This window comes from Eucyclogobius newberryi, unplaced genomic scaffold, assembly GCF_026437365.1.
Source record: "Eucyclogobius newberryi isolate DKJ021-1_F unplaced genomic scaffold, fEucNew1.0.hap1 SCAF_10, whole genome shotgun sequence".
Classification (NCBI taxonomy): domain Eukaryota; kingdom Metazoa; phylum Chordata; class Actinopteri; order Gobiiformes; family Gobiidae; genus Eucyclogobius; species Eucyclogobius newberryi.
Genome location: NW_027315724.1, coordinates 1,140,684 through 1,167,687, shown reverse-complemented (window position 1 = coordinate 1,167,687; position 27,004 = coordinate 1,140,684). Strand labels below are relative to the sequence as shown.

Here is a 27,004-nt window from a genome sequence, read left to right as displayed (position 1 = left end):
AATAAAGTTATTCTAAAAATCCACTCTTGTCATACTTTTGTTGGTAAAGAGCATTTAAAATACAAATTCTTGTGAGGTCAGATCATTAATTTCTCCTTTTTAAATTCATTTGAACTTGGATTCAAGTCGTTTTTCTTTAAGATCATTTAGCCTTTTCTCCCTTTGTTTCTTTTTTACCAAAACAATGGCTATAATTTTCCTCTCAAAACGTCCCAAAGGAAGCGGGTTCATTATTGTCATTTTCCTCCAGATGTGCCTGTTGCTGTTGTTGTGTTGTTGTTCTTGTTCTTGTTGTTGTTCTTCTTCTTCTTCTTCCTTAAAGCCCATATGAGAGAGTCCCTTTGGTAAATATTTATCATAGATTTTCTTTTTTAATATTACATTTGTTTTCTTTTTAAGATTTATGAACACATTAAACAAACGGTGACATAAAACATAAGACCAGAGAGAGAGGCATCAATCCAAATATGTCGACATCCCACAAATAATAATAAAAAAGAAGAGAAAATCATGGCACACAAAACCCACAGAAAGCATCCCATTTATTTGCAAAGTGTCAAAATGTATTTACTTTCAAACGAAGTCTGAATGTCCAGTATAATGTTTGCCTGACCAGCCGTTCCAACACTTTTTGGCAAACTACTTATCAAAACTGTGTGAGGTTCTGGGGCTCGACCGCTGCGTTTAGAGGGCGGAGTTTAGAGCAGAGACAGAACCAATCACATAAACCAGGAAGTGATGCAAATACATGACACGCTTAACCGGATATTTCCCATGTCAACAAGGCGTGTTCCGCGTTATCCGTCCTGAACGCAGAAAATGTCTCCTGAATCGCGATGACGCCCTTCGGATAACCGCATCTAATGCACGTTCATCACGGCAAGTACGAGCCGAGCCACGAGCCGGGCCACGGGCTCACGAGCTGGGCCACGAGCCGGGCCACGAGCCGGGCCACGAGCCGGGCCACGAGCCGGGCCACGAGCCGGGCCACGAGCCGGGCCACGAGCTCACGAGCCGGGCCACGAGCCGGGTCACGAGCTCACGAGCCGGGCCACGAGCCGGGCCACGAGCCGGGCCACGAGCCGGACCACGAGCCGGACCACGAGCCGGGCCACGAGCTCACGAGCCGGGTCACGAGCTCACGAGCCGGGCCACGAGCTCACGAGCGGGCCACGAGCCGGGTCACGAGCCGGGTCCGCCATCTTGAATGTTTTGAACGGGGGTGAAGAGCTACTTCCGTATCTCAGTGTGACGCGTTAAAACCTGGGCCTGGGATTGGTCGGTAAATGGATGACGACTTCATTGGCTCTGACTCGGGTTCCAGACCCTTACGCATTGGAACAGAATGTGGGCGGGGCTGGCGGGTCAGGCAATCGCCGCCACAGATTAGGGTTCTCTGAGTGGTTTGCAATCTGACATTTCAATGTAAACATTTCCGATGCCGGTGGGTTGATTCTATTGGTTTTGCTTCTGTTAAATTTCTGAACGTTATAAAAATGTTTGGTCTTTGGCTGAACACCTCCTATAAACACAAGATCTACAGAAATATGAAACAGATGAAAAGGTTAAGATAAGATAAGCCTTTATTTGTCCACACAATGGGGACATTTCGGTGTTGCAACACAAGTAGATACTGAAGAAAAGAACAGATAACTTATAGAAAACTTTAAAAAACACCCTTAATAGAAAAAGTCTTATAAACAAAACTCTTAAAGACAAAACCTCTCATATTCTTAATAAGGAATAGAGAGGAAAACAAGATAACAAAAGAAAAAAATAATAATAAGAATAGTGGCAAAAGTAAACACTCTTATATGCAAATGAATATAAGATAAGATAAGATATGACATTATTGCGTATGAGTATGTCAGTATTGCACATGATTATGTCAGTATTGCACATGATTATGTCAGTATTGCACATGATTATGTCAGTATTGCACATGAGGGCCGGCCCGCGATCATTGGTATGAAGAAGAAAAAAAATCCAAAAAATTAAATATCAAATAAAATATCACTTTTCTGTCAAATATAAGCTATTAAATATATTATTTAATTCATTTCACGTCATATGTATTAAGGATACAAGTGCAGACAGATGCCTGAGGGCAAAAAAGGAAAAAAAAATACATTTAATTAAATAATTTAAATATTACTTGACAAGCTTGGCGGGCCGGAATGAAAGGCCCGGCGGGCCGGATGTGGCCCGCGGGCCGTAGTTTGCCCACCCCTGCACTAAATGATGTTTTTGAAACTTGGTGCTGTTATTGCTTGGCTTCTCCTCGCACATGTGCAGTTAGGTCAAAACCAGCAAACGGCAAAGAGTCCCACTCAGGTTTATTCAGCGTGGTGTGAGCATAGATCCATGGGTTTGAGGCTGTGTTGTCCTCAGAGCACATGTGCAGACCTCTAAAAGAAGCTGCTGTCCACTCTGTGGGAACAGTAGTATCAGTACTGCCCAGCAGCCTGTAGAGGTCACTAAAAGACACGTGGCTTCAGCCGAGCTTCAGCAGCAGAAGTGAAGGCAAAATGAGCTTATTTGGATATTTTAGAACAATTTAAATAAAGTTATGACTCACGGTAATTTTAGATTTTATTGGTCAATCGCTGCTTGCCTCAATTGCCCTGACCAAACACCACTGATACAAACCACGTGTGCCAAAGGCGTATTTGGTGGCCAGTGAGGCCATTATGCTTACTTTGCATTACTGAACTGTCCAGTACCTGCGGTGACCGGCCCTATGGCCATTGTGTTTTTCATCCTTGCAGATCGGATGCTGGGCTGTCCTCAAATGCAGTCATGTTTTCAAAGAAGAAGAAGACCCGAATTGATATATCTGCTCCGTCCAACTTCGAGCACCGTGTGCACACAGACTTTGATGAGCAGGAGCAGAAGTTTGTGGGGCTGCCGCGCCAATGGCAGTCGCTTATCGAAGACACAGCCAAGCGGCCCAAACCCTTCATCGATGCAACAGTCATCACGACGGTGGAGCCACGGAAAGTATGCTCAGCTTTTCTATAATAAGCATTTTTGGAATTTTTTTATCTGCTTTGGAAACCTTTGTCATGTTGAAATTCGTAAAGTATGTGTTAAGTATGGATTGTTACACGTTCAAGACTTGGGCTGGACTATGTACTGTATTATTATTATGGGAGTGTCAGAAACTGCCATGTTATTTTGGTGCCGGCCGCGCATCGCGGCTCCTGGAACTGCGCCGCTATTTGACCGCGTTTTAGCGCCGTTTTAGACCGCGCCGGGTTAAGGTTAGGGTTAAGGTTAGGGTTAAGGTTAAGGTTAGGGTTAAGGTTAGGGTTAAGGTTAGGGTTAAGGTTAGGGTTAAGGTTAAGGTTAAGGTTAGGGTTAAGGTTAAGGTTAAGGTTAGGGTTAAGGTTAGGGTTAGGGTTAGGGTTAAGGTTAAGGTTAAGGTTAAGGTTAGGGTTAGGGTTAAGGTTAGGGTTAAGGTTAGGGTTAAGGTTAGGGTTAAGGTTAGGGTTAAGCTTAGGGTTAAGGTTAAGGTTAGGGTTAAGGTTAGGGTTAAGGTTAGGGTGAAGCTTAGGGTGAAGGTAAAGGTTAAGGTAAAGGTTAGGGTGAGGGTTAGGGTGAGGGTTAGGGTTAGGGTGAGGGTTAGGGTGAAGGTTAGGGTTAAGGTTAGGGTTAAGGTAAAGGTTAGGGTTAAGGTAAAGGTTAGGGTGAGGGTTAGGGTGAGGGTTAGCCATGAGGCTATAACGGGCTATAAGGGAAATGCCGCGGTCCCTGAAACTGCGCGGCAATTTGACCGCGCCGCGGCTCTCCGGCCACGGCCTTTATTATTACAGGGGTTAAACTATTCACCTATTTCAGTGCTTGATTTGTAACCCTTCCCGTAACAAAAAGGCTTTGGAACCAGGGTCCAGACAATGTCAAAACTTAACCTGAACGCACACAATAAATGAGAATATAGGTTTTCAGAAATGACATGAAGCCCAATCACAAACAAAAGGTTTACAGTAGAATTCCGTGTCACAAAAAGACAATGTGCTCATAATATAAAGGGACACGCCACAAACTAGCCCCGACATGAAATATGATTTTCCATTTAAACAAAGTAACGATATTACCATTGCTCCGCATGTGGCTCTGCAAATTTTATGTGAAAAATGTATAATAAAACATTAGGATGGATGTATATTTCACACATCAGCTTGAGCTTTTTAATTGTGATCAGATCCAATCGTGATTAGGGATGTCAGGATTCATTTTTTATATTATTGAGATTGATTTATGGAAACGGTAGGTTATTGTCACCTGTGACACCTGTGACATCCCTAATGGTGATGTGGGCGTGTTCTTGTTTCACCTGTGACATCCCTAATGGTGATGTGGGCGTGTTCTTGTTTCACCTGTGACATCCCTAATGGTGATGTGGGCGTGTTCTTGTTTCACCTGTGACATCCCTAATGGTGATGTGGGCGTGTTCTTGTTTCACCTGTGACATCCCTAATGGTGATGTGGGCGTGTTCTTGTTTCACCTGTGACATCTCTAATGGTGATGTGGGCGTGTTCTTGTTTCACCTGTGACATCCCTAATGGTGATGTGGGCGTGTTCTTGTTTCACCTGTGACATCTCTAATGGTGATGTGGGCGTGTTCTTGTTTCACCTGTGACATCCCTAATGGTGATGTGGGCGTGTTCTTGTTTCACCTGTGACATCCCTAATGGTTATGTGGGCGTGTTCTTGTTTCACCTGTGACATCCCTAATGGTGATGTGGGCGTGTTCTTGTTTCACCTGTGACATCCCTAATGGTTATGTGGGCGTGTTCTTGTTTCACCTGTAGACCATTGTACGAGGCAGTAAGCTGGGGGTGGATGGCTCTCTCACATGGCTATTGGACGAGTTTGACAACATGTCCGTAACACGCTCCAACTCTTTGAGACGAGGAAGTCCACCCATCCAGCCACGCCGAGACTTTACCCCCGGACCTCAGGAGAATGGACAGCACCTGCACAGACACTACACCCACTCAGGAGACAGGTACCACTCCCACCCACTCCCACTCAGGAGACAGGTACCACTCCCACCCACTCCCACTCAGGAGACAGGTACCACTCCCAACCACTCCCACTCAGGAGACATGTACCACTCCCACCCACTCAGGAGACAGGTACCACTCCCTACCACTCCAACTCAGGAGACAGGTACCACTCCCACCCACTCAGGAGACAGGTACCACTCCCACCCACTCAGGAGACAGGTACCACTCCCTGCCACTCCCACTCCCACTCAGGAGACAGGTACCACTCCCACTCAGGAGACAGGTACCACTCCCACTCAGGAGACAGGTACCACTCCCACTCAGGAGACAGGTACCACTCCCACCCACTCCCACTCAGGAGACGGGTACCATTCCCACCCACTCCCTCTCGAGAGACGGGTACCACTCCCACTCAGGAGACAGGTACCACTCCCACCCACTCCCACTCAGGAGACAGGTACCACTCCCACCCACTCCCACTCAGGAGACAGGTACCACTCCCACCCACTCCCTCTCGGGAGAAAGGTACCACTCCCACCCAGAAGACGGGTACCACTCCCACTCCCACTCAGGAGACGGGTACCACTCCCACTCAGGAGACAGGTACCACTCCCACTCAGAAGACGGGTACCACTCCCACTCAGGAGACGGGTACCACTCCCACTCAGGAGACAGGTACCACTCCCACTCAGGAGACGGGTACCACTCCCACTCAGAAGACGGGTACCACTCCCACTCAGAAGACGGGTACCACTCCCACTCAGAAGACGGGTACCACTCCCACTCAGAAGACGGGTACCACTCCCACTCAGAAGACAGGTACCACACTTGTGACTGCACCATATTTGTTTCTTCACAGAGAAGGACCAAGAGCCAAACCAGAACATACAACCCAACTTCACAAAGATGAAAAAGTCCATGGACGTCCTCAACAGCAACCCAGGGGCCAGGAGCCCAACAGGGGCCAAAGAGACCAGTCAGGTTCGGGGCTCCCCCCTCCCCCTCACAGAGATCGAGAACAGCGGGAACAAAACCAGGTTCTGGCTGAAGGACTTTTTATTAATTATTATTTTATTTACACTGTTTTTAAGTTCTATAACTGACTGTCCGTTTTCTCCAGGAGCAGATGCAGCGGAAGAATCAGCCCAGTGAACACAGGCCCAAGTCCAGCTATACGGCCCCTGAAAGCAGCCCTCAGTCTCCCAGAGACAAACGGCCCCTGTCCGGCCCAAACATCCGCACCCCAAACCTGCCTGTCACTGAGGGCGTGTTGAAGACTGCACAGCAGAACGCAAGGCCCTTTAATACTTACCCACGTGCTGACAGTGAGGGCAGCCGCAGCCCTACAGGACAGGTGAGACCCTGCACACCGCCACTGTCCATTCTATGTGAGCATTAAAACCCTGTCATAAACATGTCTTTGTCGTTTTCACAGCCTGTTCGGAAGCACGACGGTTCTCCACACAACAGTGACGTGTTAGCTAAGCCCTCTTTAAACCACCCTCATCACACCTCCCATCCCACCCTGACTCCAGAGGTGTCCCAGCAGCACCCACAGCAGCACCCACAGCAGCACCCACAGCAGCACCAACACTCCCCTCATCCCAATATTCCAGCCCCGCGGCCTCGAGTACAGTCTGGGGCCTCTGGGGTTCCTCCCCAGGCCCGCTCCCCACAGAGAGAGCCACAGCGAGAGCCACAGAGAGTGTCCCACGAGCAGTTCAGAGCTGCTCTGCAGATGGTGGTGGACCCTGGTGACCCACGCACCTACCTGGACCACTACATCAAAATTGGCGAGGGCTCCACGGGCATCGTTTGCATTGCCACAGTTAAAACCACTGGGAAACTTGTTGCAGTTAAAAAGATGGACCTGAGGAAACAACAGAGGAGAGAGCTACTTTTCAATGAGGTACTTTTTGTCTCCTTTCCGCCGGCTCGACTCAACACCTGCCATTTTACAGGCGTTTCCCAAAGCCCAGGGCCTTGGTTAGGACCCCATGTCATCCAAGTCGTGTTCCACTGTTCATGTCTTCTAGAGGCATGCCCAGTTTGTTGTGTTTTACCCATAATGCACATGATCATTTAGGAAGATAAAAAAGTTTATACAAAATCAATACAAATCCATCATCTTAAGTTTAAAACATACTAAATATATATGATATACTATTTTATTTTAATAACAACAATTCATTCTCATGGCAATTCAAAGTGCTTCATACAACAGGAAAGATGCATTCAAATCACAAAGACACGACAGAAACAGTTTAAGACCTAAAAGAGATTGTCAGAGCAGTCCTGACTCTGGCACCAGCAGGAGGCCGCTCCATGTTTAGTCCTGACTCTGGCACCAGCAGGAGGCCGGTCCATGTTTAGTCCTGACTCTGGCACCAGCAGGAGGCCGCTCCATGTTTAGTCCTGACTCTGGCACCAGCAGGAGGCCGCTCCATGTTTAGTCCTGACTCTGGCACCAGCAGGAGGCCGGTCCATGTTTAGTCCTGACTCTGGCACCAGCAGGAGGCCGGTCCATGTTTAGTCCTGACTCTGGCACCAGCAGGAGGCCGGTCCATGTTTAGTCCTGACTCTGGCACCAGCAGGAGGCCGGTCCATGTTTAGTCCTGACTCTGGCACCAGCAGGAGGCCGCTCCATGTTTAGTCCTGACTCTGGCACCAGCAGGAGGCCGCTCCATGTTTAGTCCTGACTCTGGCACCAGCAGGAGGCCGGTCCATGTTTAGTCCTGACTCTGGCACCAGCAGGAGGCCGGTTCAAAACACATATAAATCAATGACAATTTTTGTCAGGTTTCCACGGTAACATGCTTGCAGATGGAGGTTTGCCATCCCTTGCTTTTTTGATCTGAATGGTAAGAAGAATATATGTGCCAAATTTGATTTGGCTATGTCTAAGTAAATTTTTTTACCTCATTTAAATGTTCAAGGGGGCGCTGTAGAGCCTTTGTAAAATGTAGCACATTGCGTTCAGCTCATCATTTTGCACAAAATGTAAATTAATGCCGGGAAATGGGACATCTTATGCCAGAGAAACGCAAGTTTTATCACAAAATTGGCAATTTTTGTTAACGAGCTTGCCACGCCCACATTTGGAATTGTATCAAAAATGTAAAGAATGACCTCTAATCACACATGGGCTCAGTTCATTTTGACACATTTTCAAGCATTTTGACTGAAAATCCAAGGTGGGGAAAAAAATAAAGTATGAGGTGTTAAAATGTGAACATTTTGGGTTCCGCCCACAATGGCCGACTCCCCATTGGGTTTAGGGCAGGGTCATAATAAAATGTTTTACTTGTCTTGACATGAGGTATGTTTGTACCAAGGTTCGACAAGGTATGACGAAAAAGACCCATCATTGTAGATGGCTCTAGCGTGTTATTTTGCACGAAAAACCTACATTTTTCACCGATCCTGAATTATATGTCGAAGAAAATTGAGTTTTCGTAAACGTTCAGGGGGTCAGACTTGGGGTGGTTTGTGGGAGAAAAAAATAAAAATAACGGAAATTTTTTTATTTTTTTGAGAGGGCGCTAGAGAGCCGTTTTATTAGCTAGCCACTACATTTGCTCATCATTGCGTTCAGCTTGAAAATGTTCACAAACGCTTCATCAAAATGTTTCCAAAAAAAAGTTTAAGAAACAGATTTTTTAGAAATTTTCCAAAAATTGCGATTTTGTTTGAAATTCATAATGACCACACCCAAAAGCATATCAATTTCAAATTCATAACATTTCATTGCTCATGGATTTTGTGTCTTGTGGACATATTTGAAGTGTTTTCAATGAAAACTCTAGGAGAAGATGCCAAATGTACAACGAGGTTTGACTTTTGTCAGTGCGGTGTTTAATCCAATATGGCCGACTTCCTGTATGATTTAGGGTGGGGTCATAATATTATTTTTTTACATGTCCTCACATGAACTATTTTTGGAGTGAGCGTCATATTTTTACTGCCACTTTTTTTGGCGTCGGGCTCCCATTGGCCCCATGTGAATCGATTTTTGAGATGGCGCTACTGAGCAGTCTTTTTTTTTTTTTTACGGAACTTTCACTCAAAATTAGAACTTACGCAGTTCTAATTTTCGATACCTTTTACGAGCAGATCCATTTTTGTTTACTACTCGATTTTTGCGTTTTTCCAGCCTCCGGATACAATTCTAGTAAGTCCCTCACCGGGACGATTCTCGTCCTTCGGCTCGGGCCTAATAATAATAACACACAAAAACTAAACATGCATACAGTGCTGCTAACACTGCTGCTGCTAACACTGCTGCTGCTAACACTGCTGCTGCTAACACTGCTGCTGCTAACACTGCTGCTGCTAACACTGCTGCTGCTAACACTGCTGCTGCTAACACTGCTGCTGCTAACACTGCTGCTAACACTAGTGCTGCTAACACTAGTGCTGCTAACACTAGTGCTGCTAACACTACTGCTGCTAACACTGCTGCTGCTAACACTAGTGCTGCTAACACTAGTGCTGCTAACACTAGTGCTGCTAACACTAGTGCTGCTGCTAACACTGCTGCTGCTAACACTAGTGCTGCTAACAAACACTGCTGCTAGCTAACACTGCTGCTGCTAACACTGCTGCTGCTAACACTGCTGCTGCTAACACTGCTGCTGCTGCTAACACTGCTGCTGCTAACACTAGTGCTGCTAACACTGCACTAGTGCTGCTAACACTAGTGCTGCTAACACTAGTGCTGCTAACACTAGTGCTGCTAACACTGCTGCTGCTAACACTGCTGCTGCTAACACTACCAGGCTGGTGTATATAAGATAAGATATTCCTTTATTGTCCCACATGGGGAAATTTCATTGGTGCAACGCAGGTAGATCCAGAGGTAGATCCAGAAGAACAGATCACTTATAGGAAGTCTGAAAAACACTTTCAGTAGAAGATCTCCTATAAATAAATAAAAACTCCCATAGACAAATAAATAACTAAATACATAAATACCATTGCATGTGATCACGACAGTAATTGCACATGAATATGTGTCACGACAGCACATAGATTGCACATGAATTTCACAGCAATTGCACATATGACAGAATTGCACATCAGTATTAGGTTAGGTCAGTATTGCGAGTGTTCAGGACTAACAGTGTTTGTTATAAAGTCTGACAGCAGCAGGAAGGAAAGACCTACGGAACCTTTCCTTCACACATCGAGGGTGGATCAGTCTCTCACTGAAGCTGCTCTCCAGAGTGGACAGAGTGTCCTGCAGGGGACAGAGTGTCCTGCAGGGGACAGAGTGTCCTGCAGGGGACAGAGTGTCCTACAGGGGGTGACAATCATTGTCCAGCATAGATGTGAATCTAGCCAGGACCCTTCTGTCCCCCACCTCCTGCACCGAGTCCAGAGGACAGCCCAGGACGGAGCTGGACTTCTTGATGACTTTGTCCAGCCTCTTCCTCTCCCTCTCTGTGATGCTGCTGCTCCAGCAGGCCACACCTACAGGAGCTGATGCCACCACAGAGTCAGAGAAGGTCACTCCTGAAGACCTGAGTCTCCTCAGGAGGTAGAGCCGACTCTGGCTCTTCCTGTTCAGTGCGTCTGTGTTATGAGTCCAGTCCAGTTTGTGGTTCAGATGAACACCAGGTACTTGTATGAGTCACTCTCTCAATGTCCCGTCCCTGGATGTTCACTGGTGAGGGGGCAGTGGGGTGGCGTCTGCGGAAGTCCACCACCATCTCCTTGGTCTTCCCCGCGTTGATGAGGAGGTGGTTCCGCTGACACCAGTCCACAAAGTCCTGCGCCAGTCCTCTGTACTCCTCGTCATGGTCGTCCGTGATGAGTCCGATGATGGCAGAGTCGTCAGAGAACTTCTGCAGGACACAGCTGTCCGTGTCATGTCTGAAGTCTGCAGTGTAAAGGGTGAAGAGAAAGGGCGCGAGGACAGTGCCCTGGGGCGCCCCCACACTGCAGGTCCGAGTGTCAGACACACAGTTCCGTGCTCTCACAAACTGGGGTCGGTCCGTGAGGTAGTCCAGGATCCACTCTGCAGGTCATACTCCACACCAGCCGTCTCCAGCTTGTCCCTCAGGAGCTGATGGTGTTGAAGGCGCTGGAAAGATCGAAGAACAGGATCCTCACAGAGCTGCCAGGCTTTTCCAGGTGAGAGAGAGAGCGGTGCAGCAGGGAGATGACGGCGTCCTCCACTCCGATGCCAGGCCGATATGCAAACTGCAGCGGGTCCATGGCTGAGCTCACGGTGGAGCGGAGGTGGTCCAGGACCAGCCGCTCCAGTGTCTTCATCAGGTGGGACGTGAGAGCCACCGGCCTGAAGCTGTTGAGGTCTTTGGGGCGCGGTGTCTTAGGCACAGGTACCAGACAGGAGGTCTTCCAGACCTGTGGTACCACCCTCAGCTTCAGGCTCATGCTGAAGACATGCTCCATAACTCCACACAGTTCATCTGTGCAGGACTTAAGGAGCCTTGGGTTGATGCCGTCAGGTCCCGCTGCCTTCCTCACTTTAATCCTCTTCAGCTCTCTCCTCACCTGTGCTGCTGTGACAGTCAGTGGTTGGCAGGGGGACTGTGTAGCCTTAGTGGAAAGGGATGCTGTGCTTGCGCTGGTCTCGCCGCCAGCCTCAAGGCGATACTGGAGCACTAACATCACAGATATACATTCAAATAGCAGCACTTCAAAGAGCAGTCTCTTTGTAAAATGACTTCAATGCCTGAGAGTGTTATTGAGATTGCAGTTTATTTTCTTTGTCAAATTATTTTCTTCTTTTTTTCCCGCTCACTATGAAGAGTACCAATCACCACATGGTCAGGTGGCTTGGTTGCCAGTTTATCATTACAAAGAAATGCTGTGCATCATGGGTTACCGTTGTGTGCACCAGCAGCACTACTGCGCTGTTTGCTCTTACACTATACATAAATCAGGTTGCCAGATTGGGGGCCCTTTTATCACCTTGGGGCCCTAAGTCTGCTCGTAGGCTGGGCCGGCCCTGGGGTATGGGTAACATGCCTCGGTCCATCCAACATTTTGTCATTATGACATTTTTGAATGTCTTTTAAAGCAGGGGTCCCCAACCTTTTTTGCACCACGGACCGGAATAATGTAGGTTTTATTTTCACGGACTGGTGTGCCAGGTTGTGTCGCGGTCAGGATAACTTGCGCGGAAGTGGGCGGGGCTTGGGCTTCCATTCGATTCAGCTCGGAAGGCAAAATGTTCTCAAAAGACACGTTTGTACATTATTAAGTGTTCTATTCCAAAATATCTGAATGTGAGTAACATAAGGTCCAGTTCCACGTGTCCTCACTGTTCTGACTGAAGCTCATCACATAAATATGGCCGTCAGCAGAGTTCCCTCAAATATACATTTAAGATCACCATCATTTTCAATCTCCAACAGCTGATCCTCTTGTTGCACACGCTCGATTCGCCTGGTTTAATCACAAATGGGTCGTGGATCCATCACGTGCAGTTCATGGATCTTTTGTGCACGGGAAGTAGCGCTCAGACTCTTGTAAAAGTAAAAACAGGTGATCGCGCAGCAGTAGCAGAATGCTGGCCCAGGAGACGTGTCCTCCAAAATCCCCGCTGGCTCACTTGGCCTTTTCCCCTTTGCAAAAACGATCTCCAAAGACATTTGTTTTTCACTCATTTTCACTTTTGGTTCTACTTTTGGGCAGCGTGTTTGATGCGACGCAGCCGCGATGACGTGTCATGTATAATGCAGTATCAGTGATGTTCTCACGCAGGACAAGAGCAGAGGTATAATATACTTCCATTATATTTAATGGATTTCATTGGCAATTTCCTATAAGGCTTTTCATGATACATCCACAGACGAGCTCATTAGTGTCATGAGGGACAGGCCAACGTTGCTGTCACTGAGATTATTTCCAGGCCCGGTAGCAAACGCGTTGCGGACCGTTACCGGTCCCCGGCCCAGTGGTTGGGGACCCCTGTTCGGCACCCCCAGGTGCTGTTCTGTCTCCTGTGGATAAGACCGCAAATAGTTTCAAGCTGCAAGGTGGAATAAGAGGCTTTGCAGTAGTCCACACATTGAACTGATGCAGATAAAAAGTGAATGGGGGCTTGAATATTAATAGTATTAATTTTGTGACACTGTAAATCTTGTATGAGATGATAATGTTTGTGTCTGTGTCTGTGTGCAGGTGGTAATCATGCGAGACTATCACCATGACAACGTGGTGGAAATGTACAACAGCTATCTGGTGGGAGACGAGCTGTGGGTGGTCATGGAGTTCCTGGAGGGAGGAGCACTCACTGATATCGTGACACACACCAGGTGAGCCAGAAGAGGGCGCTCATACCTGTCCCAGGGCATTCACAGGACACTTTGGGTTTGAATCAGGGTTTGTTTGCCTGGAGAGTCGGGGTTGCTGGGGTAACTGTAAACGCCCTCAAGACAACTGCTGGTGTGATTTTGGGTGTTACAAAAATAAATTGAAATATAGCCGCAAGCGGCAATGATCGGCCCTCGCCACGCCACCGCCGCCACGCCGCAAGAGGAGGGGGCGCTAACGTGCCCCAATTGTCCTTTTATTACGCCTACTGCTGAATCTGTGACGCTGTCACATCTTCTCCCCTTTGTTTTACCATCAAAAAGCTATTTTATTTTGAATTCTTGGCCAAATTTGCGGCTTTGCCGCACAGACACCGTGACTCTTTGAATAAAAATGTGAATAACGTTTGACGGTTCACCCCTGAAGATGAGTCTCACCAAATTTCAGGTTAATAGGGCTGACGCCCTGAGGGGGAGGAGTTCGTGAAAGTCTAAAGTGTAAACATGTTCTGGCGATTTCCCCATTGGAATAACATGGGAGGTTTTGGTCATCGCTACGGCAACGCCATAGCAATTATGACATGGGTCTCATTGACTTTTTTGATGGGGATGCCAAAATTGAGTTGTGTGTCAAATTTCATAACATTTCGCAAAACTAAACATTTAACCTCCATATAAAATCTGTAGGGGGCGCTGTGGTGCCAAATTAATTTATTTCACTTCAAGTACGTTTAGCGCAAAGAGTTTAACAACTGATTCTAATTTGACGCAATTCGGACTTTATCTGCGCAAACGGCAGAAATGTTAAATTTGGGAGATTTCTGAAATTCTAGCTACAGTTTGTGGCTTCGCCGCACCGAGACCGTGAGAGGTATCAATGTAATTTGAATAACTTTTGATGTCCCACTCCTCAGTAGCATTTTCACCAAATTTCAGCTTTTTAGAGCCAACGCCCTGGGAGGAGTTTGTAAAAGTAAGACGTTTGGAAAAACTCCTGAGTCATGCTTAGCCATTTTTGAACCAATATGGCCGACATTTGGTTGGGTGGACGGCGTTGCCGTAATAATATTTTTTACTTCTCTTGTCACCATCTACATCTGCGCCAAATTTCATGATTCTACGATCAGATTTTTTTTGGGTCATTTCCTATCTCTCAATGGATTTTTGGTACATTTGGGGGCGCTGACGCGCCAATTTTTTATATTTTAGAAAAGGGAAATAGCCAGAATGTAGAGAGGCACGATTTTTAGAGGTGTGAAAATTTGTGTGACTTTTCGTCAATGTTCACAGGGTGAAAAATAGGGGGGTTGGTCCCGAGAAGAAGAAAGAAGAAAGAATAATATTCCGATGCGAAAACAATGTTTCCCATTTTTCAAATATCATAAACTATACATTTTCGGAAAGCGCTCGCGCTTTCCTACCTCATGGTGTGGGTCCCTGGTCACTGACGGGTACTTTCGTTAATTTTGAGTGGCCTCCGCCCACTTTGTTTTTGGCCCTCTAAACAGTAATAATGTTCAATTTTTGCATTACATGTTTATGTGCACGGAACATGCAAGAGATGGGGAACGTATTTGTGAGCTACTTAGGGCAAATGAGTGCTTTACATAGTCATCCCAATGTAAAGTGCTCGTTTAGTGCGCACATTTGCACGGGCTTCGCCCGTTTACAACGGTAATGTTCCATTTTCCTACTACTAATTAGTCTGCACGGGGCGTGCGTGAGTGAAGGAGTGCGTTAGTGAGTGTTTGGAAGTGGGCGAGCGCTTCACGCTCGATTTCGTGCGCACTACGTGCGCACTTTCGCAGCCGTGCTTCATACGGCCTTACGAGATTAATAGGCCTCTCGCAGCTTGTGGCGCTCGGGCCTAATTAAACACACAACCAACCTTTCCACAACTCCAGTTGGCAGTTTGGGTCGATCAAAAAAAAAAAAAAAAGATATATATATATCTCCTCTAAGACACTTTTTTAAATGAGCTTTTGTTTGACCAATGTCTTTATTTGTCGGTGTAATCCCTCATTCGTCCAGGCGTGTTTCATAGTAGAAAAAAGCTTCAGTTGTAGTCATCTGGACTCAGTTAGAAAAAATAGACGTTTCGACTCTCATCCAAGAGTCATTGTCAATAAAAGAATTTAGATCGAGAACTCCGATATTAATACTGTTCTGTGGTAAGACCCGCCCATTGGGAGGAGCCTTCCTGAAGTAGAAAGAGTTGTTAGTTTCAACAGAAACTCCCCCCTTGTATCTACCGAGCCTATTCAGAATTTTAATGGGCTATTAGGATCCTCTTTGTCTTTTTGAGACCCTGGCTCAACCACCCTGAGTACCTGATTAGCATCTAAGTGTCCTGGTCCTGGTCCTCTACCTTTCCAGGGGTTCAGTATACCATTATAAATACTAGTTCAGGACCACAGAGTGCCGTGCATCTCCATCTTGAAGCCTCTAATCACTCGTTTGAAGACGGTGAGTTGAAGGTTTTAAGCAGGAGAAAAGATGGTTTGAAAGAGGAGTCAAGGAAGCTATTTTTGTTAAAAAAGAAAGACCATCTTTAAACAGAAATGGAGGGTTAAGATTCAATCTTCCTGGTATCTATAATGGTATACTGAACCCCTGGAAAGGTAGAGGACCAGGACCAGGACACTTAGATGCTAATCAGGTACTCAGGGTGGTTGAGCCAGGGTCTCACAAAGACAAAGAGGATTCTAATAGCCCATTAAGATTCTGAATAGGCTCGGTAGATACAAGGGGGAGTTTCTGTTGAAACAAACAACTCTTGCTACTTCAGGAAGGCTCCTCCCAATGGGCGGGTCTTACCACAGAACAGTATTAATATCGGAGTTCTCGATCTAAATTCTTTTATTGACAATGACTCTTGGATGAGAGTCGAAACGTCTATTTTTTCTAACTAAGTCCAGATGACTACAACTGAAGCTTTTTTCTACAATGTCTTTTTTCTTTGATATAATTGTTCTTATTGTTCTTTACTGCTCTTAGTAAAGCACTTAGTGAATTGTGTGAGTGAATCTTCAATGAAAGTTGTACTTGTTTCCACTGTGACGCTGCAGAAGTAACTCTTTCATTACAGAGCAGACTTATAAGATAAGATAAGATAAGATAAGATATTCCTTTATTGTCCCACATGGGGAAATTTCATTGGTGCAACGCAGGTAGATACAGAGGTAGATACAGAAGAACAGATCACTTATAGGAAGTCTGAAAAACACTTTCAGTAGAAGATCTCCTATAAATAAATAAAAACTCCCATAGACAAATAAATACATAAATACCATTGCATGTGATCCCGACAGTAATTGCACATGAATATGTGTCACGACAGCACATAAATTGCACATGAATTTCACAGTAATTGCACATGAATTGCACATGAATTCCAACAGTAATTGCACATACGACAGAATTGCACATCAGTATTAGGTTAGGTCAGTACTGCGACGGGATAACGTGACGATCTCCGGGTAAGACGACTGTTGTCCGCAGTTTCATGAGTTCCTCCTTTGTGGAAACGCGGTACGAGCCGGGGGGCGGGGCCGGAGCCGGGGGGCGGGGCCGGAGCCGGGGGGCGGGGCCGGAGCCGGGGGACTCAGAGCCAAGACACATCGCCACGACACGACGAAAACACTCAATCCAGCCGAATAAAGTCAAAACAAGTTAATTTAAAGCGATTCCAGTGCGTGTCCCGATCGTTCGTGAAGTTCCTCTTTCATATAAACGTGTATATAAACGTGTACCAACGACACGCCGTACTTTAGCGCGGCCGGAGGGCGGGGGGGGGGCTCGCTCGGAGCTAGCTCACGTCACAACAACACAACGAAAAACACTCAAATCCAGCCGAAAAAAGTCAAAAACAGTTGAATTAAAAAACTATTCCAGCGCGTGTCCCTATCGTACAGTAAAATCGAAAAAATATACTAACTATATTTACAAAATATAGGAGATAATGCACAATAAGTGTGAGAAAGAAGAGAGAGCGTTTACACCGGGCTGCCAGCTGTACCAGCGCCTTATGTTTGTGCTTTTGGACAATACCTATATTAATAAATGGCCCTAAACACCTTCCGATTCTAAAGACTTGCCTGGCTCCTCCACAGACTCGCTGGTTAGGGTTAGGGTTAGGGTTAGTAGTGGTTAGGGTTAGTGTTAGTAGTGGTTAGGGTTAGTAGTGGTTAGGGTTAGGGTTAGTAGTGGTTAGGGTTAGTGTTAGTAGTGGTTAGGGTTAGTAGTGGTTAGGGTTAGGGTTAGTAGTGGTTAGGGTTAGTAGTGGTTAGTGTTAGGGTTAGTAGTGGTTAGGGTTAGGGTTAGTAGTGGTTAGGGTTAGTAGTGGTTAGGGTTAGGGTTAGTAGTGGTTAGGGTTAGTAGTGGTTAGTGTTAGGGTTAGTAGTGGTTAGGGTTAGGGTTAGTAGTGGTTAGGGTTAGTGTTAGTAGTGGTTAGGGTTAGTAGTGGTTAGGGTTAGGGTTAGTAGTGGTTAGGGTTAGTGTTAGTAGTGGTTAGGGTTAGTAGTGGTTAGTGTTAGGGTTAGTAGTGGTTAGGGTTAGGGTTAGTAGTGGTTAGGGTTAGGGTTAGTAGTGGTTAGGGTTAGGGTTAGTAGTGGTTAGGGTTAGTAGTGGTTAGGGTTAGGGTTAGTAGTGGTTAGTGTTAGTAGTGGTTGGGGTTAGTGTTAGTAGTGGTTAGGGTTAGGGTTAGTAGTGGTTAGGGTTAGTAGTGGTTAGGGTTAGGGTTAGTAGTGGTTAGGGTTAGTAGTGGTTAGGGTTAGTAGTGGTTAGGGTTAGTGTTAGTAGTGGTTAGTGTTAGTAGTGGTTAGGGTTAGTAGTGGTTAGGGTTAGTGTTAGTAGTGGTTAGTGTTAGTAGTGGTTGGGGTTAGTGTTAGTAGTGGTTAGGGTTAGGGTTAGTAGTGGTTAGGGTTAGTAGTGGTTAGGGTTAGGGTTAGTAGTGGTTAGGGTTAGTAGTGGTTAGGGTTAGTAGTGGTTAGGGTTAGTGTTAGTAGTGGTTAGTGTTAGTAGTGGTTAGGGTTAGTAGTGGTTAGGGTTAGTAGTGGTTAGGGTTAGGGTTAGTAGTGGTTAGGGTTAGTAGTGGTTAGGGTTAGTGTTAGTAGTGGTTAGTGTTAGTAGTGGTTAGGGTTAGTAGTGGTTAGGGTTAGTAGTGGTTAGGGTTAGTGTTAGTAGTGGTTAGTGTTAGTAGTGGTTGGGGTTAGTGTTAGTAGTGGTTGGGGTTAGTGTTAGTAGTGGTTAGGGTTAGGGTTAGTAGTGGTTGGGGTTGGGGTTAGTAGTCCTCACTACATGTTAACATGTTATTCATGCTCTTGAGTTCTTCTCATTGAACATAAAAGTGAAACATGTGACTCTTGTTGATAGGATGAACAAGGAGCAGATCTCCACCGTGTTAGGGTTAGGGCTAGGGCTAGGGTTAGCGCTAGGGTTAGGGCTAGGGCTAGGGTTAGGGCTAGGGCTAGGGTTAGGGTGGGTTAATCCTAACATGTGACTCTTGTTGACAGGATGAACGAGGAGCAGATCTCCACTGTGTGTGTGTCTGTGCTGAAGGCTCTGTCTGTGCTGCACACACAGGGAGTCATCCACCGAGACATCAAGAGTGACTCCATCCTGCTCACGCACGACGGACGAGTACGTACACCACACCAGCACCAGCACCACCACCACCACCACCACCACCACCACCACACGACTGTACACCACAGCACCACCACCACACGACTGTACTCCACCACCACCACACGACTGTACTCCACCACCACCACACATGGTCACACACTCTCACTCCACAGTGCTAGGGGGGGCACAGTGCTAGAGGGGGCACAGTGCTAGGGGCGCACAGTGCTAGGGGCGCACAGTGCTAGGGGGGCACAGTGCTAGGGGGGCACAGTGCTAGGGGGGCACAGTGCTAGGGTGACACTGCTAGGGGGCGCACAGTGCTAGGGGCGCACAGTGCTAGGGGCGCACAGTGCTAGGGGGGCACAGTGCTAGAGGGGGCACAGTGCTAGAGGGGGCACAGTGCTAGAGGGGGCACAGTGCTAGAGGGGGCACAGTGCTAGAGGGGGCGCACAGTGCTAGAGGGGGCACAGTGCTAGAGGGGGCGCACAGTGCTAGAGGGGGCGCACAGTGCTAGAGGGGGCACACAGTGCTAGAGGGGGCACAGTGCTAGAGGGGGCACAGTGCTAGGGGCGCACAGTGCTAGGGGCGCACAGTGCTAGGGGGGCACAGTGCTAGGGGGGCACAGTGCTAGAGGGGGCACTGTGCTAGGGGGTGCACAGTGTTAGGGGCGCACAGTGCTAGGGGCGCACAGTGCTAGGGGGCGCACAGTGCGAGATTGGCTGTGGGCGGAAGAATAAGTCGTACACGGACACGGAAATGACGGAGTCGGATGAGGAAAACAAAAGTGAGAGGGACATGTTAAAAGACGCACCAGCAACGTTTTAGTCCAATGTATGGACTCACTTCTTCTGTAGCAGAACTGCTTTTCAAAACTTCGGAAATAACAGGAAACACGACCAACATGCACAGCCTCCTCTCACGGCATCACCCAGAGCTGTTTAAACTCCCCTTTCCAGGTAAAGCTGCCACGTTCTCCTGCAAGAGCAAAATCAATCACACATGAGATCTACAACAAGGTGGAGCCACGCTTAGAGCCAAATATTCCTGCACTTTATGACCAGACCAGAGCTAAAGTTGAGTCTGCACTTGAATTGGCAGAAAGAGTGGAGCTCTTTTGTGAGGTGGGGACATCCAGGGCCCCCGAGTCCTACATGACAATCAGGGTACAATCATAGTATTGTTTACACAGAGTTCTCTTCAGCAGTATTACACCCAGTGTGTTGTCAAAGACCGTATCAATGATTGCTGCACAAAAAATGTCTCATTTGCAACCAATAGGATACAAGTTGTTTATTTATCATTGTGTTTCACCTAAAAATAAATTGAGACAAATTTACAACAAAAAAAGTATTTATTTAAACATATGATATATTGTGAGTTATTATAGACCGTATATCAATATTCGCAGTATCGCCATATTGTAATATTATCGATATCATGAGCTATGAATCGTGTATCGTATCGTGAGGTACCAAGTGATTCCCCGCCCTGGTGGACAGGCCTATACACATGTAATAGTGTGTTTAGACTTATACACATGTAAGTGTGTTTAGACTTATACACATGTAATAGTGTGTTTAGACTTATACACATGTAATAGTGTGTTTAGACTTATACACATGTAATAGTATGTTTAGACTTATACACATGTAATAGTATGTTTAGACTTATACACATGTAATAGTGTGTTTAGACTTATACACCATGTAATAGTGTGTTTAGACTTATACACATGTAATAGTATGTTTAGACTTATACACATGTAATAGTGTGTTTAGACTTATACACCATGTAATAGTGTGTTTAGACTTATACACATGTAATAGTATGTTTAGACTTATACACCATGTAATCGTATTTTAATGGTGCATGTACATAATGAAGGTTCATTAAAACATCCTTGGAGGAAAAATCAACCCCATATGAGGCATATTTACCATCCCTTTAAAAGATTCTGGGGAGAACACTGAGTCTGATGTGAAAAAACAAACAGATCATGTCACTATCATCAGTCTCTTCAAATGAACAGAATATATCACATGTGACCAAAACCCAAACTCACACGCCCCACGCTGGAGGCTCCATCTCTTGTACTCTTCTGTTCTTTGAGTTCTGCATCTTCCTGAGGAGCACCTCTGCTTCTCCTGGTGTTCTGAGGAGCACCTCTGCTTCTCCTGGTGTTCTGAGGAGCACCTCTGCTTCTCCTGGTGTTCTGAGGAGCACCTCTGCTTCTCCTGGTGTTCTGAGGAGCACCTCTGCTTCTCCTGGTGTTCTGAGGAGCACCTCTGCTCCTCCTGGTGTTCTGAGGAGCACCTCTGCTTCTCCTGGTGTTCTGAGGAGCACCTCTGCTTCTCCTGGTGTTCTGAGGAGCACCTCTGCTCCTCCTGGTGTTCTGAGGAGCACCTCTCCTTCTCCTGGTGTTCTGAGGAGCACCTCTGCTCCTCCTGGTGTTCTGAGGAGCACCTCTGCTTCTCCTGGTGTTCTGAGGAGCACCTCTGCTCCTCCTGGTGTTCTGAGGAGCACCTCTGCTCCTCCTGGTGTTCTGAGGAGCACCTCTGCTCCTCCTGGTGTTCTGAGGAGCACCTGGTGTTCTGAGGAGCACCTCTGCTTATCCCTGTGTTCTGAGGAGCACCTCTGCTCCTCCTGGAGTTCTGAGGAGCACCTCTGCTTCTCCTGGTGTTCTGAGCATGTTTTTTTTACCAGAGTCACCAGAAGAGTTGTGGGGAAAGAGAACCCAGGTCTCCTTTAACCCTGGAGGTTTAGTTTAGTTTATCCCCATTAGCTCCTGCAAACCAGTTGCTATTCTTCATGGGGTCTCCTCAAATTCTGCTTTAGCCTTAGCTGCCTTCTAGATATGTTCCTTCACACGATCATTAAGAAACCTCGTTATCAGACCTTCGTTATGTATCAGCTGCTGGTCTTGGTTTGCTAAGGCAATTTGTGATTTTTATTGTGATTCTCAACTCCAGAGTCTGAGATGATCTCGGGTATAATCTTCTCCAGAAGACTTCCAGTGTCTTCTCCCTCCTCGCCTTCTGGGAGCCCCACAAATCTAATGTTGGGTCTACATGATCTGGACTCCAAATCCTGGATCTTATTGATCATATTATTGTTCTCTGAGTGCAGCGTCATCACCTTGGTCCTCAATGCCTCCATCTCGGCCCCAATTGTCTGCAAATCATCCGTATTGTCTGAAATACGCTGCTCAGCTTCATCCATGCATGCTCTTCTTACTCGCCCTGCTTTCAGCTCTCCGGCTGTCGCCATTTACGCTGCATTTCGCATCTTATTTCACAAATCATGACCGTCATATTCTCTCCCCCTTTCGATGTAAAGAAGGTTTGAGAATCTTTATCTGGGCTGGCGGGACCCTGGCTCTCTGGAGAGGGACTGGGGGCTATTTTAGTCTCATTAGCTTGTGAGGCAGACTGTTTTCCAATGGGCCGTGAACTGCTTTGATTGTTTAAGACTTATCGTGTTCCCAGACCTGTGCCCTCCTTTACTCATCTCTTGTTCTTCTTTTTTGGCTGCAGTACGGGTGCGTCAGCTCTAACATCTTACCATACCGGAAGTCCAAAATAAAACCATTCTATTTACAAAAAATGATATTATTCCAATTTTGTTATCAACAATGGTATTGAGTATGTTTTTTTTCTTGGTATTGAAATTAAGTTGTTAGTATTGTGAAACTAATAGTTTTCATGTGCGTGGCATACACACCTCGAGGATAAACGCAGAGACAACTGCATTCCTTTCCTTTTGAGACATTAAACACCCAAGTTAATAACTTTGTCAAATGCAACATGCGAGGAGAAGGTGCGTGGCTGATAAATGGCGCGAGGAGCCTGGCAGAGCGAGCCAAGCCTACTCAAAGAGATAAAGAAAGGAGCCAGGGAGAAAGATGATGTGGGTCAGCGGTGTCGACGGTAGAAATCTGAGCTAGCGGCTCTGAAATCCCGCTCATTTCTTAGCGGAATGTTCGCATAGTTAGAATGTTTTCCCTGACACCGAATCTAACCCCAACCCTCATGGACACGTCAAGCATAAACCTACCTTCATAAAGCCATATCAGGCATGGATATTTGGCCAATTGCACTCGTGTTACACACTAACTCTGTTAACTTGACTCTATTTTACTCTGTTTCTATGAGTGCGGGGCCCAGACATGCAGGAGCAGGATCATGTTTGGACACTACGTGCACGAGGACTGAATGCAAACTACTCCAGCGCCACACGAAGACACGTGGCTGTAGAACTGTGTCATGTTCCTGTCTCTGTGTTTCAGGTGAAGCTGTCAGACTTTGGCTTCTGTGCTCAGGTCTCCAAAGAAGTGCAAAGGAGGAAGTCGCTGGTAGGAACTCCGTACTGGATGGCCCCGGAACTCATCTCACGGCTGCCCTATGGCCCCGAGGTATCACACTGTCCTCTGCCCTATGGCCCCGAGGTATCACACTGTCCTCTGCCCTATGGCCCCGAGGTATCACACTGTCCTCTGCCCTATGGCCCCGAGGTATCACACTGTCCTCTGCCCTATGTCCCCGAGATATCACACTGTCCTCTGCCCTATGGCCCCGAGATATCACTGTGTCCTCTGCCCCAGAGGTATCACTCTGTCCTCTGCCCTATGGCCCCCAAGTATCACTCTGTCCTCTGCCCTATGGCCCCGAGATATCGCACTGTCCTCTGCCCTATGGCCCCGAGGTATCACTCTGTCCCCGAGGTATCACTCTGTCCTCTGGCCCCGAGATATCGCACTGTCCTCTGCCCTATGGCCCCGAGGTATCACTCTGTCCTCTGCCCCCGAGGTATCACTCTGTCCTCTGCCCTATGGCCCCGAGGTATCTCTCTGTCCTCTGCCCTATGGCCCCGAGGTATCGCTCTGTCCTCTGCCCTATGGCCCCGAGATATCGCACTGTCCTCTGCCCTATGGCCCCGAGGTATTGCTTTGTCCTCTGTTATGTCTGTTTCTTGTTTGCCTCCGAGTCCTAACGTTCCACTGTGCAGGTGGACATCTGGTCTTTGGGCATCATGGTCATCGAGATGGTGGACGGAGAGCCGCCGTACTTTAATGAGCCGCCCCTGAAAGCCATGAAGATGATCCGTGACAACCTTCCCCCGAAACTCAAAAACCTGCACAAGGTACTGTCTCTACTGCCCCAACCACGCTCTACTGCCCCAACCACGCTCTATTGCCCCAACCACGTTCTACTGCCCCAACCACGATCTACTGCCCCAACCACGCTCTATTGCCCCAACCACGCTCTACTGCCCCAACCACGCTCTACTGCCCCAACCACGCTCTACTGCCCCAACCACGTTCTACTGCCCCAACCACGTTCTACTGCCCAATCACACGCTCTACTGCCCAATCACACGCTCTACTGCCCCAACCACGCTCTACTGCCCCAACCACGCTCTACTGCCCAATCACACGCTCTACTGCCCCAACCACGCTCTACTGCCCCAACCACGCTCTACTGCCCCAACCACGTTCTACTGCCCAATCACACGTTCTACTGCCTCAACAGTAATCTCTACCACCCCAACTCTACACTCCTCTACTGCCCCAACCACGCTCTACTGCCCCAACCACGCTCTACTGCCCCAACCACGCTCTACTGCCCCAACCACGCTCTACTGCCCCAACCACGCTCTACTGCCCCAACCACGCTCTACTGCCCAATCACACGCTCTACTGCCCCAACCACGCTCTACTGCCCCAACCACGCTCTACTGCCCCAACCACGTTCTACTGCCCAATCACACGTTCTACTGCCTCAACCATAATCTCTACCACCCCAACTCTACACTCCTCTACTGCCCCAACCACGCTCTACTGCCCCAACCACGCTCTACTGCCCCAACCACGCTCTACTGCCCCAACCACGCTCTACTGCCCCAACCACGTTCTACTGCCCAATCACACGTTCTACTGCCTCAACCATAATCTCTACCACCCCAACTCTACACTCCTCTACTGCCCCAACCACGCTCTACTGCCCCAACCACGCTCTACTGCCCCAACCACGCTCTACTGCCCCAACCACGCTCTACTGACCCAACCACGCTCTACTGCCCCAACCACGTTCTACTGCCCCAACCACGCTCTACTGCCCCAACCATGTTCTACTGCCCCAACCACGCTCTACTGCCCAATCACACGCTCTACTGCCCCAACCACGCTCTACTGCCCCAACCACGCTCTACTGCCCCAACCACGTTCTACTGCCCAATCACACGTTCTACTGCCTCAACCATAATCTCTACCACCCCAACTCTACACTCCTCTACTGCCCCAACCACGCTCTACTGCCCCAACCACGCTCTACTGCCCCAACCACGTTCTACTGCCCCAACCACGCTCTACTGCCCCAACCACGCTCTACTGCCCCAACCACGCTCTACTGCCCCAACCACGTTCTACTGCCCCAACCACGCTCTACTGCCCCAACCACGCTCTACTGCCCCAACCACGCTCTACTGCCCCAACCACGTTCTACTGCCCCAACCACGCTCTACTGCCCCAACCACGCTCTACTGCCCCAACCACGTTCTACTGCCCCAACCACGCTCTACTGCCCCAACCACGCTCTACTGCCCCAACCACGTTCTACTGCCCCAACCACGCTCTACTGCCCCAACCACGTTCTACTGCCCCAACCACGCTCTACTGCCCAATCACACGCTCTACTGCCCCAACCACGCTCTACTGCCCCAACCACGCTCTACTGCCCCAACCACGTTCTACTGCCCCAACCACGCTCTACTGCCCCAACCACGCTCTACTGCCCCAACCACGTTCTACTGCCCCAACCACGCTCTACTGCCCCAACCACGTTCTACTGCCCCAACCACGCTCTACTGCCCAATCACACGCTCTACTGCCCCAACCACGCTCTACTGCCCCAACCACGCTCTACTGCCCCAACCAAGCTCTACGGCCCAATCACACGCTCTACTGCCCCATCACACGCTCTACTGCCCCAACCATGCTCTACTGCCCAATCACACGCTCTACTGCCCCAACCACGCTCTACTGCCCAATCACACGCTCTACTGCCCCAACCACGCTCTACTGCCCCAACCACGATCTACTGCCCCAACCACGCTCTACTGCCCCAACCACGCTCTACTGCCCAATCACACGCTCTACTGCCCCAACCACGCTTTACTGCCCCAACCACGCTCTACTGCCCCAACCACGCTCTACTGCCCCAACCACACGCTCTACTGCCCCAACCACGCTCTACTGCCCCAACCACGCTCTACTGCCCCAACCACGCTCTACTGCCCCAACCACGCTCTACTGCCCCAACCACGCTCTACTGCCCAATCACACGCTCTACTGCCCCAACCACGCTCTACTACCCAATCACACGCTCTACTGCCCCAACCACGCTCTACTGCCCCAACCACGCTCTACTGCCCCAACCACGCTCTACTGCCCCAACCACGCTCTACTGCCCAATCACACGCTCTACTGCCCCAACCACGCTCTACTGCCCCAACCACGCTCTACTGCCCCAACCACGCTCTACTGCCCCAACCACGCTCTACTGCCCCAACCACGATCTACTGCCCCAACCACGATCTACTGCCCCAACCACGTTCTACTGCCCCAACCACGCTCTACTGCCCCAACCACGTTCTACTGCCCCAACCACGCTCTACTGCCCCAACCACGCTCTACTGCCCCAACCACGTTCTACTGCCCCAACCACGTTCTACTGCCCCAACCACGTTCTACTGCCCCAACCACGCTCTACTGCCCAATCACACGCTCTACTGCCCCAACCACGCTCTACTGCCCCAACCACGCTCTACTGCCCCAACCACGCTCTACTGCCCCAACCACGTTCTACTGCCCCAACCACGCTCTACTGCCCCAACCACGCTCTACTGCCCCAACCACGTTCTACTGCCCCAACCACGCTCTACTGCCCCAACCACGCTCTACTGCCCCAACCACGTTCTACTGCCCCAACCACGCTCTACTGCCCCAACCACGTTCTACTGCCCCAACCACGCTCTACTGCCCAATCACACGCTCTACTGCCCCATCACACGCTCTACTGCCC

General features: G+C 48.3%; 1 protein-coding gene across 1 annotated transcript in view; it reads left to right on the top strand.

Annotated features, from left to right (window-relative positions):
- The window catches only part of pak4 (p21 protein (Cdc42/Rac)-activated kinase 4), a 42,065-nt gene that overhangs the window by 1,083 nt on the left and 13,978 nt on the right, over nt 1-27,004 (top strand). The window contains exons 2-10 of the mRNA XM_072459865.1: nt 2,769-3,000; nt 4,816-5,012; nt 5,873-6,050; nt 6,134-6,367; nt 6,449-6,922; nt 13,168-13,301; nt 18,812-18,938; nt 23,212-23,337; nt 23,931-24,065. Of these exons, the coding sequence (XP_072315966.1) occupies nt 2,800-3,000; nt 4,816-5,012; nt 5,873-6,050; nt 6,134-6,367; nt 6,449-6,922; nt 13,168-13,301; nt 18,812-18,938; nt 23,212-23,337; nt 23,931-24,065 (1,806 nt within the window). The 5' untranslated portion in view covers nt 2,769-2,799. The remainder of the gene's footprint in view (nt 1-2,768; nt 3,001-4,815; nt 5,013-5,872; nt 6,051-6,133; nt 6,368-6,448; nt 6,923-13,167; nt 13,302-18,811; nt 18,939-23,211; nt 23,338-23,930; nt 24,066-27,004) is intronic.